Source organism: Tamandua tetradactyla, chromosome 12, assembly GCF_023851605.1.
Source record: "Tamandua tetradactyla isolate mTamTet1 chromosome 12, mTamTet1.pri, whole genome shotgun sequence".
In the NCBI taxonomy this organism is placed as follows: Eukaryota; Metazoa; Chordata; class Mammalia; order Pilosa; family Myrmecophagidae; genus Tamandua; species Tamandua tetradactyla.
Window position 1 is genome coordinate 5489008 of NC_135338.1, and position 16197 is coordinate 5505204.

General features: G+C 42.1%; 1 protein-coding gene across 1 annotated transcript in view; it reads left to right on the plus strand.

Annotated features, from left to right (window-relative positions):
* Window positions 1-15082, plus strand: part of RTN1 (reticulon 1) — a 268450-nt gene extending 253368 nt beyond the window's left edge. Inside the window, 6 exon segments of the mRNA XM_077122477.1 lie at window positions 2955-3162; window positions 5738-5876; window positions 6993-7062; window positions 7565-7611; window positions 7696-7754; window positions 14313-15082. Of these exon segments, the coding sequence (XP_076978592.1) occupies window positions 2955-3162; window positions 5738-5876; window positions 6993-7062; window positions 7565-7611; window positions 7696-7754; window positions 14313-14355 (566 nt within the window). The 3' untranslated portion in view covers window positions 14356-15082.
* The last annotated feature ends 1115 nt before the right edge of the window (window positions 15083-16197 follow it).

Consider the following 16197-nt stretch of genomic DNA (forward strand, 5'->3'; position numbering starts at 1 on the left):
TTAAGTTCTTTAAAAGCAGGAACTTCCCAACAATCGATGATCAATACTTGCTTACAAGTGGTGACTAGTTTTCAACTCCAAAGGAAAAAAAAGAAGATACATTTTAAATATCTAGCTCCAGAAGCAAATTTAAATATAATTCAGGTTGCCTCAAATTAACTTTGTAGTATGACAGAGGCAACTGTTTTGTCTTGCGAAAACCATCAAATTTAGGATTTAAACCTGTTCCTCCTTATTAGTTAGGATAGAAGTTTCTTAACTTTTAGCGTCTTTGCCTATAATCTACCCATCTAATGGGGTTTATTGTGAGGTTTAAGTGAGGTGATATGTGAAAGTGCTTTTAGCATTTCAGAATCTATGTAAATAGATTATCATGTCAAAAGTACCCAGAATCCACATCCCACTGTTTTAAGAAAAAGATTCTTTTGCTGACCTCCTAATTAGAGACCTCCAGCAATCTTAGCAAGTTGATAGTGAGACCTCTTGTGCAATGATTCTACACCAAATTAATATTACTCACTTAGCTTCCTCTTGCTGCTCTCTCTTCTGCTGCCTGCCATGCTGCAGGTATTGGGACAGGTGCTGGGAGATTCAGATGCCATTCCTAGAGGCAGGAGGGCATACCATTTTTAACAGGTGTCAAGCACTTCGTTACCCTTTTCTTTTTTGGAAAGTTACCTTCTGCTTAACTCCACTTGAAAATGGCAAAACTCTGTCCTTTCTCAGCCTTAAAACTACCTGCAGAGTATTCCTCGTTCCTTCCTGTCTCACTAGGGGATTTATTTGCCTTCCTTAGCACTAAGTAGTATTACCTTTAGCACAAATCATGCTGTCGTGTAATGTTTCCAAATGTGTCTTGATTCTGTGGGCATCATACAGCAGAAGTTACAGCTTAATTCTTATTTATTTGCCTTTTTTTTTTTTTTACAATTCATTTATTTTTATATCCCTGGGGCCTAGCACAAAGCCTGGCACTGAAAAATTTGAATGAATGTGGAAAAGATAACCCTTCACATATGATAATGTTTTAGTCTCCATTTTTTAGTCCCTCCTGTCACTCTTACTGTATAAAACAGAATAAATACCAGGAGGCCTCAGTGCCCAAAGACCATTATTAGTCCAGCTGGTTTAGACCTAAGCCTTGACTTACCTAGACTCCCTGTCACCAAATCCATCAAGCCCAAGGGAACCAAGCATCTATGGAGATCCTGTCTTCTCCCACTTCATTCAAACGTTGTTGTTAATGACAAATCTTTAATGCATTATCTAGCTGTGGGATCTTTGCATTAAAAAAAAATGACAATAAGCATTTTGAAGATAGAAAAGAGTTAAGCCAAAGGAATGAGTTTCTAATGGGGCATGGAGAGGAAAAAGACTTTGGAGCTGCATGCTTTTCCATTGTGCCTAGAAACAGACTTGTAGGACCGGCCCTACTCAAAGAAACAAAAAATCTTTTCACCTCAGTCTGGGCTTGTGACCCACCCCCCTCTACTTCCTACACTGCAGAAGTGTTATAGGGGAAAAGGGAACAAATTTATGCCCAGTGAACTGGCTGCCTACTGGAATCTTTCGGAGTTAATGTCACTGGTGGTGGGAGGGGGGCAGAAGAGGAGGGAAGAGTAGGTAGCGATGGAGGGAGGATCAGCTCAAAAGTAAACTCTGTGTAGCTTCAGATTGCTGTGGGTATCCTCAGTCTGTTACAAAAGAGCCTTCTCACCTTTGAACTGCTGATTTATTCTCCAGCCAGTCTGAGTTAAGTCTACTGCCAAAGGGGTTAATTCTTTGCTAGATAACATTTCTTATAGCCTCAGGGTTGTTACCAGGTGGTGTGAAGATTCTCTGGTACTGTTCATCAACTAATTGCACACCTGTGCATGAAGGGAGCAGCTCCCTGCTCTCTTCAACCTGGTCGCCCCATTTTCCTTGGAGCAAATGACTGGCATCTGGTTCTACAAACTTGGTGCCTCCAGGTAAACTGACATGAAGTGGTTTTAGCAACTGCCACTTTCATTTGGTTGTGAGATGTGCATTTTGTGACTTATTTCCTCTTTCTGAAAATCGATCAACTAAGCATTCTATAAAAATAATTTTTCACTTGCTAACTGGAGAATGAATTTGCATACATTCTTCAGCAGGACTTCTATGGTTTTTTTCATATCTTGGTGACCGGAAATAATGAAAATACTTCCATTTTGTATCCACATTTGAAGCACCATGGCTTTATTTCTTTGAATCAGTTGTTTCTAAATTCAAGGAAGATAATAATCGGATGACAGGTATGATGCAGATTTTAAAGCCTTGCATTCCATATTTTCCAAACACGGAATGGAAGTGAACAAACCAGGTTGTATAAGATGGCTTAATCCAATGGTCAGCTTCAGGGTTTCTTGAGACAGCCATACGCCCCTCAGTTTTGCTCTGGTTTCAGAGGTAGCCGTACCTTTGTCCAGATGCCTTGGGGATTGAATGGGGTCTCCTGGACCTTCCTGCGTGTCACTGAAGCCACCACTTCTCCAGTGGCCCCGCTCAACTGCTGCCCCTCCTTAGCAGCGGGGGAATCTGGATGACTGGTGAATGCAACAGGCTACAACTGAGACACAAACTTAGGAGGGCACCGGGACGCGCACGCCATCCACGCATCCAAAAGAAGGGACAGGCACTTCACAGAACCCTCACTATTTTCAGTTCTGTTTCCAAGCCACATAATCAGGGCCTCCGATCAAACGTCCAGCCCAGGGAGATCCACCCAAAGAGGTCCCTGGAAGGGCAATGGCTCTTCCTTCCGTGTCAATCAGAACTGATTGTCAGGGCTGGATACGAGTCTCCAGATCCCAAGGGCATGGCAATAGGTGCCCCCGGTGGAGCCACGCGCCTCCTCCCGCGCGTCCCGGGGCCCCTCGGCGAGCCGAGCCCCGGCGCTCAGCGGCCGCGCGTGTCGTGTCTCCCGCTCGCAGCTATCGACCTGCTGTACTGGCGGGACGTGAAGCAGACGGGCGTGGTGTTCGGGAGCTTCCTGCTGCTGCTCTTCTCGCTCACGCAGTTCAGCGTCGTCAGCGTCGTGGCCTACCTGGGCCTGGCCGCGCTCTCGGCCACCATCAGCTTCCGCATCTACAAGTCCGTGCTGCAGGCCGTGCAGAAGACCGACGAGGGCCACCCCTTCAAGTGAGTGCCCGGCCGCGCCGGCCCCGCCGGCCCCACGTCCGCCCCGCTGCCCCGGCCCTCCCCATGTCCACCCCACGTCCTCGCGGCCCTCCCCGTCCTCGCCTCCCTGGCCCTCCCCGCGTCCTGCCCGCGTCCTCGCCTCCCTGGCCCTCCCCGTGTCCACCCCACGTCACCGCGTCCTCCCGGCCCTCTCCGCCCTCCCCACGGCCCCGGCCCTCCCCGCCGCCCCAGCGCGCAGCTCACCCTCCGCCCTCCTCGCCTAACACCTCCCACGGCCGCGTCTTGCAAAGCCGGTCCTTCCTTGTGGGAATTTCGGAAACAGACTCCCTATCCTTCTGACATTTACTGCTTGATTAAGATTTTGTGTTTGAACCACTGCTGCTGCTAGTAACTCATTATACGTGTGCGATGTTTTATAATTTAGAGAGTATTTCAACGGTGGCTTAAGCCGTCTATCACTGCGAGGAAGGCAGAGCGGTCATTATAATCCCCATTTACAGGAGAAAACACTGCTATGCCAAGGAGTGAAACAACCTTCCCAGGGTCACCCAGCCCGTAAAAACCATGCAGCCGGCTCTGGTCGGGGTGGGGGTGGGGGGCTGATGTTTATTTCCATGCCTCTCTCTGGAGGTTTAACACGGAAGGGCGAACCTTTCTGAATGCAAAAGTTAGGAAAGGTCTTGCAATTTGCCTTCGTCTTTATTTTTATACTGGAGAAATCTGATTAGAACCTCTTGGAGGAAGAACTATCAAGAACGCAATGTACCTTTATAAAGTGTGGCAGGGAAAAAGGAGCTTTGTCTTCCACCCCCCAGCTCGTCTCCCTAATGTACACCGTGAGCCTCTGGTCCTTTTAGCACTGTTTGCTGGGGCTACATCATGGCCTGGTGCTGGCCCCAGATAGCAGCTCCCCAGCAGGTGTCCTCAGCTCCTCTAAGAAGGCATGGTGTGAGTCTGGGATCAGAGCAGCATGGGGTGCTGTGCAGTGGCTTTTAGGCCAGCCTCAGCCCTTTGCTGACCACTCCTCTGAGTACTCCCTGACTCACCCTCGCCAGGCAGCTGAATCAAGGCCTCAGCACACCAGCCTCTTAAAAGGGGAAAAGATGCCTGCTTGTGGGGCCTCGTTGACAAAAGGAAAAGAGCTGTGTATCAGACCTCCCCTCTCAGGCTCTGGGTCCTGACCTCAGGGTAGCAGACAGTTATAGTCTGGACATTCTCGCCCTCGGGACAGATTTGGCCTTCTTCCAGTGCCGTGTTTGTGGATATTATGGGCTGTAGCTTGGCTGCCCAAGTTCCTGTCCCCAAACTTGGGAAGAGCAGAGAAGTGCCACTGCAGGGGCCCGGGGCTGTGACCAGAGCCCACACGTTTAGAGCCCTCCCTGCTCCACCCTCTGCCCTTAGCCATCCAAGCAAGACTTGCTTCTCGCATGTTCTTGGCCATGAGACTGTTAGGTTAACACGTGCAGAACTTCCTCTCATTTGGCTTAGAGTCTCCAGTGCCCAGTTATAGGGACAGGCGTCTACCTACAATGAGCTCAACTACTTCATCTTTCTAAGACAGACACATTTAAAACTTAAATCTTCCCTCTGGCTGAGTTCATTTTGGTCAGTGAAAGGAATATCTGACTCAGAGCATGCTTTGAACTAATACATACTTTCTAGACCAATCAATATTTTTCTTTTTAAAGTAGAGAAAACCATAACATTTAAATGTAAAGTTTCCCTAAAACTCAGGCCAAACCCTGCTTTGCTCTTTTCATCTCAGTTCCCAGAGTTAGAAAAGCACTGGAAGAACTCTAAAAACGCCTTCCAGGTAGGTAACAGGGAGCTGTGGACAAGGAGGGGGGAGGGCAGCCAGCGGGCAGGTGGCCTATGCAGGAAAGCATGGCAAAAAAGGAAGGTGAGGCTGGAGTAACTTTTAGATAGTATACCTATATGCCCAAGAATTAAATCTGCCATTTGAACAAATGAAAGATGTAATTATTCAAAATACTGCTCTTAATAAAACCATGAGCATTTTAATACGACCCAGATCACTTGAGTTTTCAGTGCTCTCTAAATAAAACCTGGCAGTGTATTCCGGAATTTAAACATGAACTCTTAAAGTTTCGATGAGCAACAAGCATTGGTGACTAGGATTTTCAGCCATCTTACCTATTTAAAAAGAAAACTCATCTCCCAGCAGCTGAGAAGAAATGGGGCTTTCACAATTGCCTGCTGGGCCAGGGATATATGGGGAATTCAGAAAATAAGATAATTTGGGACTGACTTTTCTCCAGTCACAACCAGACTCGCTGAATTATCAGCTCCCAGTATACTGCTCAGTCTTTGATAGACAGATGCAGTCACAGTGTCCCACAGAGAGCTGAGGTTTCTGCGTCCCATCCCCCCCACCCCACCCCACCCCACCCCCGTGCACTGGAGGCAGCTGCGTATAGGGCCCTGGGCTACTTGGCTGCCCTCGCGGTGAGAGAAGGAAAGCTGAGCTGTCAGAGTGCCAGCCTGTCAATATGCCGGCCAGCCTGTCTGTGATTGCCGCTGACCGCGTTCTCTGGGGGGATGGCTTTGTTGACAGGGCCTACTTGGAGCTCGAGATCACCCTTTCTCAGGAGCAGATTCAGAAGTACACGGACTGCCTGCAGTTCTACGTGAACAACACTCTTAAAGAATTGAGAAGGCTCTTCCTTGTCCAGGACCTGGTGGATTCCTTAAAAGTATGATTGCTTAAGCCGTTCGCTTTGGTCTTGCGTTTTGTTTTCCCTGCAGGTGTGCTATTACAACATAAGGAAGAGCAGTAAAACGTAGGTCATCATTATGTTCTAGAGTTGTAACACCTCCAGGTACCTGGTGCCTTGGGATCATTCAGTCTAGTCCCTCATTTTCTTTTTTTTGACGTGGGCAGGCTCCGGGAATTGAACCCGGGGTTTCCAGCTCGGCAGCCAAGAACTCTTACCATTGAGCCACTGTTGCACCACCCTAGTCCCCTTGTTTTACAGACAACAAACCTGTGCGGCTCAGGGAGGTTATGACAGCTGGCCAAAGTTGCCCAGCCGTTTACTGGCAGAGCTGGGATCAAACTCAGACCACACAGCCTCTAATTTCACACTTGTTACAACATACGAGGTTGCCTCTTTTCATCATTTATAATTCCTCAGCCAATTTCTTAAATTTAGTTTAAAATAAACATTTTTTTAAAAAACTCTCATCTAGTTTGGGGATACCAAAAAAAATAGATATGGGTTTTCACTGAAAGAAACTCTGGACACTACTAATAGCTAGGCGTCCGAGCGTCCTCACACAGTTTTGGCTCCAAGGCTGAATGATCTGAAGGAGCAAAGGGTGTCAGACCCGACACCCAGCGGGGATCCGGGGCTTCTGTATCGCAATCTGGTGCTCTTGCTGACTTCACTAGCTTTCTTTGGAAAGCTGCTTTGACGTCCCCGTGGCTGACATGTAGGTGGAAGTTATTCGATCATGATTTGGCTAAGCCATGATCAGGATGGGAAAAAGCCTGGGTGATGTGGTTGTGAGTTTTCCCGGCTCCCCACAGCTTTGGACCCACCCCGTCAGGGCTTGTAGGCAGGCTGCCTAGTAACTGATCTTTTAAAGAAGAGATTTGAAGGATACTGAAAAAAAGGGGGGAGGGGGGCTGGATCCCCTTTTAGTCGTTCTGTGATGAGTTTTAAATATCTATTGCTCTTACATTTTCTATCGGAATCAGGATGTGCTCTGCCTCAAATTCTAATCTTAAAAAAAAACAAGACAATGAAATGAGCCTTTTATCTGACATGAACGGATCTAGGGTCGCTAATGATGATTTCCTCTTTCAGTTTGCAGTGCTGATGTGGCTGCTGACCTACGTGGGCGCTCTCTTCAATGGCCTGACCCTGCTCCTCCTGGGTAAAGACAGATGACAGTGTGTTTTGTCGTCCTTCACACATGCCGTGAATACAACGCTTCCTAGACTGTCAGCCTTTAGCTTGATTTGGTGGATTCTTAGAAACGAATGCCACAGTTATCCCTGAGAACAGAGCATGTTCAATTAAATACTATAATATATATTAAACACTAATATGTATTTCTTATCTAAAGCTTTTCATATTTCTTCAACCACAACTGGTTTTATTTGGTTTCTACTATATATTCGGATATTGAATAATACATATGACAGCTATGAGTCGAGATTAGTTTGCATTTTGGGAGGGCACAGACTAGGAATGACAATATAAAAAATTTCAGTAAAAAATTCAATTTCTTCTCATTTTTCTTGTGAACTGCCCTGTCCTATTTTATCTAGGATGTTGGTTAATTTAAAGAATGCTTTAGAATTACCTAACTATATATATAAGCTTGTTTTTGCTAATGTTCAGAATTTTAATACTATATTTGCTTTTCATCCCAGCTGTGGTTTCAATGTTTACTCTACCTGTAGTGTATGTTAAGCATCAGGTAAGTTCTTTGTATGTCCATCACTCATGTTAAATTTTGACTTCATGAACTTTGGATGTGCTCATAATTTCTTTCTTTCTGTAGGCACAGATTGACCAATATCTGGGACTTGTAAGGACTCACATAAATGCTGTTGTGGCAAAGTAAGTTATGTAGTGCAATTCATGAAAAGGCAGCACTGTCTTAAGCAGGCATTTGAGTGGATAGGTGGGGGCAAAAAAAATTAGAAAGGTAATAGATTGATTTATGATCATTCGTTCACATATTTGAGCCATATATTTGTTCCTTTATCAATCATGTTATTTAAGAAAATAAATATAAATGTTAAAACACCAAAAGAGACCAAACCTTCAGTGGTTTATTTCAGATGTCAATATGAATGAACTTGATAAATTGTTCAGATCTGTCTGGAGATTGTCCAAGAACAAGATGAGCTGGGGGAAAGAAGGAAGCCTGATTCAGAAAAGTAATATTAATTTATAGCATTTTATAAATTAATAAATAAATAAAAACAATTAAGTTAGCAAAAATTTTCAATATCTTAAACAGTGAATATCACTAAGTATTTTAAACCAATGAAATTAGTTCTTAAAGCTGTAATTTTTAAAATTCGTAAAAAAATTTTACCTTTATATTATAAATTACACCATTTCAACTCAACTTTGTATGTATTTTCATTTGTTTAATTAATCTTATTATGTTAAGAAATTACAATTCTAGTAATAAGTATTCAAGGCTAACATGGTCATTAAACTTTGTATTTTTCCCTACTGCTTAAGTTAGTTTTTTTAAATATGTCTCCATCTAAAATGATAGTTTTTATGTTGTCTCTATTATTCAGATTTTGTTTTAATCGAAAGTTATCCTTGGCTTCAATCACAAACACATGTCACAAGGGAAATAGACTTAGTTGACATAAACTCCCATATGATTGGATCTGAGTGATGGTCAGATTTAAAGGAAAGTATTTAAACAAAGATGTATAATAACAGAACAAACAAACAAAATCCCTTTAAATAAAATTCCTCTGTTATTAGATTGCATGATATCAGTTGCAGTTCTTTCCTGAAGTATATATAAAGATCTTGTTTTTTACCAGGTATAGTTTACATTCTTCCTCGTTTAGTCATTAGGAACATATAGACTTCTATATTGAATTTGGATCTGTATCAGATATGTAACAGATTTGAAAATGCCAGTAATTGTCAGCTTGGTCCCAAGTGTAACCAAGACCTAATGAATATTAACGAACTAAGGATAAAATATTCATTATTGGCGGGCAATAGTGGCTCAGTGGCAGAGTTCTCGCTTGCCATGCCGGAGACCCGGGTTCGTTTCCCGGTGCCTACCCATATAATTAAAAAAAAAAATTCATTATTTTGCATTAAGAAATGGTAACATGGTATAGTTTGAAACTTGCTCATTTTCGAAGTTGGAGAACCTATTTTAAAAAATACTAATTCCCAGACTCCATAACAGAATTACATAATTAGAATTTCTAGAGCTGGCAACCAGGAATTTATATTATAATAAGCTCATAGGTGCAATGAACACCAGCACAGGGATCCGGAAATTGGAAGATGAAAAATCTAGGTTGTAGTCCTAAATTGTCCAGTAACTTAGCCTGGGAATCTTGAGAAAATCACATCTGTTAATTGTTTATTGCCTTCCAGAAGAAAAGTACCTGTTATGTTTGGGGAGCTCAATATAATAGGCACAGAGGGTGCAAATATGGATAAAATGATCCCAGCCCTGGAAGAACTCTCAGCCTATTGGTGGAGACAGATTTATAGAGAGATAACCATAGAACAATATAAGAACTATAATAGAGTTGTATAAAATGTTAAAGTAAGAGAGATGAGGGGAAACTATTGCTGTCTGGAGATATAATGAAAAGTCACCAAGATGAGGTTAGACCTGGGCCCTAAAGGATAGGGAAACCTTTATCACGTCGACAATGAGGAAAAGACATTGCAAGAAGAAGAAATTATATAAGCAAAGGCAGAGGCGCATGAAAATGTAGGCCCTGTTTGGGAAGCAATGAGTCAGCCAGTTTGCCTAAAACTTAAGTGAGTGGAAAGGTCAACTAAAAAGAGTCTGAGAAGATAGACTGAAGCCAGGTGGTGAGTGCCCTAAGGAGTGTGGACTCTGATCCAATAGAAAATAGTGAGACTTGGGTGTTTTCAAGCAGGGGAATGATGTAATCTGATTTATGTTTTAGAAAATTCACTTGGACAATCTAGTAGGAGAAAAATTGGAGTGGGAGAAACTAGAGACGTGTGATCAGCTAGGAGGCCATGGTAATTCAAACAAAAGTGTTGAGGGAGTGGCCAGTTGAAATGGAGAGAAAAGAGAGGTGACAAAGAATATAACATATACAGTGTAACTTACATTAAAATGGGAAATCAAGGCTGTGAAAAAGAAATAGAAAGGAAGTATGATGCCGTGAGGACCAATACAGTTTCTATAATTGAGCTTCAGATTTTGCTCTGAGCCTTAGGGTAGCTAAAAAAAACCTGTTACATAGTTTTTGGTATCAGAAAGGAGGAAAGAGCAGTTCTTCCAGAAAACCTGTTTTTCCTGGAACTGAATTTTGAAGGAAATTTTTTGGTGGGATCTTACCTCTAAGGCCCTTTTAACTTCTAAAATTATGATTCCATGTTGGAATCCAGCAAAAGAACTTAACACCATTTTAGTAGAACAATTAAGAGCATGCTCTTTGGAATCACACAGGCTGCACTGAATCCATTTCTGGCACGTTTAGCTATATGAGATCATCATGCATTGTTGTTTGATTCTCTGAGACTATTTCCTTATCTTTAAATTGAAAATAGTATACTCACCTCCTAGAATTGTTGGAGATTAAATAAGGTAAGGTCTGTCATGTACTCTTATAGGCACATAGGAAGCATTCAATAAATGTTAAATATCATCATCTTCATCATCCTTATTATCAACAGTGTTTAGAAATCAGTTCTAGAGAGCTGTAGAGGACAATCCCATATTGGGTCAGGAAACCTCAGCACTAGTCCTCTATCCCTACTAACTGAATGGATAATGATGTCCAGGCATTTAATCTGAATTTCCCAACTATTAAACAGGGATAATTACACTGTCTTGTTTACTCCATAGAGTTTTGAAAATAAGGAAAAAGTGATTCAAGTTAGAAAAGGTAAAATAAATATTGTAGAGGGAATCAAAGCTTTAAATAAGTGAAACATAATAAATCTACCTTGAGTGAATTCAAATTCCTATGTCCAGATGAGTTATAGTCTAAGAAGATTAAATAGCCTGAGATTTCACCTAGAAACTCTCTTAAATGTTCTGTGACATATCTCAGAGAAGGAAGTACATCTCTGAAAATTGAAGTTGGACAAAAGCTGTCCTGTTCTTCAAATGAGAGGAAAAAATTGATTCTAGAAATTAAATTTTGACAAATTGGGTGCTTAATTTCAAGCAAAATCCTAGGTACAAACTCAGAATAGTATGGCTTGATATGTTCAATAAACCAGAAGATCAAATGGACCATTCTTTAGCTGGTGAGTATTCTGAGTTCAGCAGACCATGCAACGGGTTTTCCTGATCAGTCTTTGTGGAGAAAAATGGAGATTATGATCCAGATAAATTAGATAGATTTCTAGAAGGTTGAAAAAGTAGACCCCAAAGATGTTTGTTAATTAATAAAAGATCTCTCTGGGGTGGGGCATAGTAATGTGGCATAGGCCCCTTCCTTTGACCCCATTATTCACATGACTGTGTGAAGACAAAACCAAATAGTCTCATCCACGTTCTAGGTGACACACAGCTTGGAGCAAAAGCAAATTCAGAAGATGGCAAGCTCAAGATTCACAGTGAATCAAGTGGTCTTGAGCAAGCTAGAATGCTGAACTGAAATCAATAAAATGAAATTAGCAGGGAAAGTAAAATCCTATATTTAGGTTTTAAAAAAGCCAATTTCACAAAATAGGGTGGGGAAGGAGAGAGGTGACAGGGTGTAACAATAGTGTGTGTAAAGAGTACCTGGGTGAGGGGTTAATTGGTTAATTGACCACAGCAAATATGAGTCAATGAGGAACTTAAAAATCAATGCAAGTTTAGAAATTATTAACAGAAATATTAAGTCTAAATTGGAAGAAGCCATAGTCTTTTTATAACCCATATTAGTCACGGCATCTCTGTGTTTGCTTCCAGGTTTGGATATTTTAAGAGATGCACTAGTACACTGGAATAACACCAGAGAAAGATGACCAGGGTGTTGGGGTACAGGAAATGGCAGTAATGGGCAGTGAAGCTGAATTTCATTGGGGATGAAGGGCAGTGAGTTGAAGTTACAGAAATTCTGAGATTTAATGAAATGGGTGGAAACCCAATAGCATTAATGCTGTCCAACAATAGAACCAATTGCCCCAAGAAGCAGTGAGCTTCTTGACATTCAGTATTCAAGTAGAAGTTAGTTGGCCACTGTCACAGATGTGAAAGGACTTCTGCACTAGGAGGAAAGCAGACTTAGTTATCACAGGGTCTACTGTAACATTCTAAGATTTTTTAACCTGAAAAGTATATATGAAACTTTTGAAAAGCAGAATATAGACCTAGGGTATCTCCACTAGAAGGTTTCTACACTCTCTGCTCCATTATCAGTTTCTCCCTCCATCTGCTAATTTGCATGATCATAATATCTACAGTTTTTGAGGGGAAAATGACAACAAAAGCTTTGATTCCATGTCCTCCTCCAGCTTGCATTCCATTTCTTTGCCATCTTTAGCAGCAAAAATTCTCAGAAAAACTTTCTGTCATTGCCATCTCTATTTGCCCTCTCTCCATTCTCTTCCCAACCTACTCTAATCATACCTTCACCCCGAGCATTTAAGTTTCTCTTTTCAAGGTCACAGTGACTTCCACATAGCCAAATCCTGTGGTCACCTCTCTATCCTTATCCTGCTCGATCAGTACTGCTCTTGTTACACGCTCTTCTCGGCTGCCAGGACATTGCTTGAGCCTTGATTGCTTTTTCCCACAGACCTCTCCTGGACCTCACCCTCTGATCTACGTCTCCTTCATTTCTTTAATGGTTGTCTCTATGCCAAGGGCTTTAAAACTGGTGTCTCCAGTCCTCCATTTCTGAGCACAAGGTCTATCCACCTGCCTATCTAATATCTTTTTTAAATGTCCCATAAACATTAAAATTCGAGAAGGCCAGACAGATCTTGCAATCTTGCCCCAGGACCTATTTTTCCTTTAGTCATCACCATCTCCATAAATGGCATTATCATTCATTTGGTGCTAAGACCAAAAGCCAAAGGACCTTCTTCCTTGATTATTCTCTCCCTTTCCCTCATCCACACATTCAGTCCATCAGACATCAGGCGTGCCCTGTCATCTCCATCTCCAAAATAGACCCCAGACTGTTCACTGCTCTCCGTTTTCTCTTCTACCATCCGGGTCATTGCCATCTGGCCTTTGGACTGCTGCAGATCTCCCTTCCTCCGTTACTGCTCCACCCTCATCTCCCCATGTTTTTTAAGCAGCAGCCATAGTGTTCTTCTAAAAATATGAATCTGATCCCATCACTCCCCTGCCTAAAACTCGTCAGTGGCTCCCATCACACAGAATAGAACCTAAGCTCCCTAGCATGGCCCACAAATTCTGAAATCATCTGGTTACCACCTGCCTCTCCTCCCCATGCTCCAAGCACCATGGCCTCTATTTCCCTCACCTCCTAAACTTGTCCCCACTTTAGGACCTTTGTATTCATTGTACCCTCTCTCCAAAATACTTAACACCAAAATTTTTGCCTGGTGGTCCCTTCCTGTTCATCAGACATCCATTTCTCATATCATTCTCTAAAGCAGAGACCAGTCCACCTCACCACCACTGCCCCCTCCTGCCTGTCAGACCCCGTTGTTTTGTTTTGTCTTATAGCACTGATCACCATCTGAGCTTCTCTTGTCTGTCTATGTGTTTTTATCTGGCCCCTCAACTGATACCAGAATAAAAGCTCCTGAGAATAAGCACCTTCTCCCTTTTGTCGACCATTCAATTCCAGCACTTGGAAGAATGCCTAACATAAAATAAGATCCCAGTCAAAATTATGATGATTTCATAAAGCTTTAAACCAACAAACCAATTTGCTTCCATTAATAACCCGTTCTAAAATAATGGTAGAATCACAGAATGTTAGAAGCCTTGGAGATATCTATTCTACATGCACATTTTAAAGAGGAGTTCTCTAGGTCCATAAAAGCTCACTAGCTGACCTTTGGTTACACAGCCAGTTAGGAGCAGTGTTGGAACTAGGGTGCAGGGTCCTTGATTCCAGTTGTGGGGACTTGCAGTATGCCTCGGATGAATAGAAGCTCCTGTGCCTGGGACCACCTTCGCTCATGCCCATCATCCTGGCATATTAGTAATCACACCCTCTCTTTTTCAGACATGCCCTAAAATAAGTCAGCATGATCATCTGCCTGAAAAGCTATAATCTAAGGAATGTGACTTTCTTGGGTCATTCATTATCCAATTTATATGTTCTTCTTATTGCAGTTTAGAAGAATGTTTATACTCACATACATAAAAACTATAATACCCTCTGGAATGTGGAGTTATTGGGTCACCTGGCTCATTAAAGCAACAAAGCATAATGAAAACAAAATTATTTCATTAATAACACGTGATTTATTGTCTTCTGACGTTATGTCTTTTAGGATTCAGGCTAAAATCCCAGGCGCTAAAAGGCACGCTGAGTAAACTGACATCCCATCAGGGATCGGACACCAACAGGAATGTCTGGAGTGGTGACAGCTCTGTTCTTACATGTTACTGCAAATTGATTGTTTTTCCCCCAGTACCATAATCTTAGAGACAAACTTCAAAACAGCTATTTTTAGGCTGTTTCTGTACTCTTAGAATATTTGAGTTACTTGTGTCAAACACTAAAGTATAGATAAAAGTGTATTAGATGTGGTTTTTATTTTGTGTTGCTAAAAAAAAAAAGTGCATGATGGTGAGAGCTCAAGTTATCTTTCCTTCATCAGTGTTCTCCTCCTCTCTGCAATGCTTCTGTAGCTTCTCATGTTCCCCGTGGCTGGGCCTTTCCTGCCAAGTGCACTGATGCAATAGTGGAAATTGCTTATATGTCCCTGGGTTGCTGGTTGGATTAATCTTTAATAACCACATATAGAATTGTAGACTGATGTTTTAGTGTTTTTCCACACACACAATGTTAAAGTACAGTCAACCGTACTTATGGTAACGATCAGTTTTGTATAACTTAAAATAAATAACTAAATAAACGAATAAACCCAAAACAAATAGCAGTACTTTTGTCGTCTGGGATTGATGGGCTGATTTACATGTATGGTAACTAAAAAGTACCAGCATGTTAACTTTATTACAATTTGTATTTCTTTCTCTGTAGTTCCTATTGGACTTAATTATGGACTCTGGATATTTGCACTTATGTACTTGATACTGAATGCATAAATAAATGTTACTAAATGTAGAAAGGTCTCCCTCTCTTCTCGTGGTCTTCTAGGAAAATGCAGACTCTAAGAGACAAAATCACTAGTGATATGTGACATGCCAGGAAGGCTGAGCCACTTCAGTCTTGTTTCATGACCACATGTTCCAACCCCAAGCTGGTGTATGGCTTCCTTGGAAATCACTGAAAAGGAGTGAAATTGGAAAAGAAGGACTCAATATTTTACTCTGCAGGGTTGTTGCAGATATCTTAAGTGGCTAAAAATGTTGGATGTTATATAAATCCTTAAGTAAGCTTTTTATAATAATATGCAACACAACTCTGGCATAAAATGATCATAACTGTTACACACTTAGTCTTTTCGCATTTACTGGTGGAGCACTTAATTGTGCCAAGCTCTGAGAAGAGGGTCGTGAATAAGAGAAAGAACAGTCTTGTTGTCATCAGCCTAAGTCTCCTAACAATTACTTGCTGCTTTTTCTAAAGTCCAGTTGTGTATTTTTATTTCTCTGTTAGAGTCAAAAGTCAAAGATGCAGGGGTAGAAGTGAATGAAGGCAGTAGCAGTGCAAGAAACAAAAGTAGTGGGAGAAAAAAGTAATAATTACTTTTAAAAAACTTCTGTGGATAGTTTTACACTTGGGTTCAACAAACATTTATAGAGTTATCGTTCTCTACAAAGTGCTATGTGGGATACAGGGGTGACTTAACACTATGCCAACAGCCGAGACACTTCCCTTCCTGGTTTTGTGGGGAGAAGGGAGGTGGCTCTGTGCAAATGCTAGCTAACTAAAAGGCAGAGTGATATGAGTTGAGATACAAGGCTAGAGCAGCAGAGAAGGATTCTCAGGGGACTTTGGGCTGGGCCCTGATCTGGCTTTTGCCAGGTGGAGAAGGTTCACCCCAGAATGAAGAAAGAACATGGACCAAAATACTAAGCTATAAAGGCGTGGCAGTGCCTAACGCAGAGGATGGCGAGGAATAAGCTGAACTAGGTTGTCAGGTGTTTGAGGTGGGAATGATAGTTCCAGGTAAGGCTGGAAAGGGGGGTTCAGGCCACACTGGGAGAAACAGTAAAGCCAGTGCCAAGAGATCTGGGCTTCATTCTATG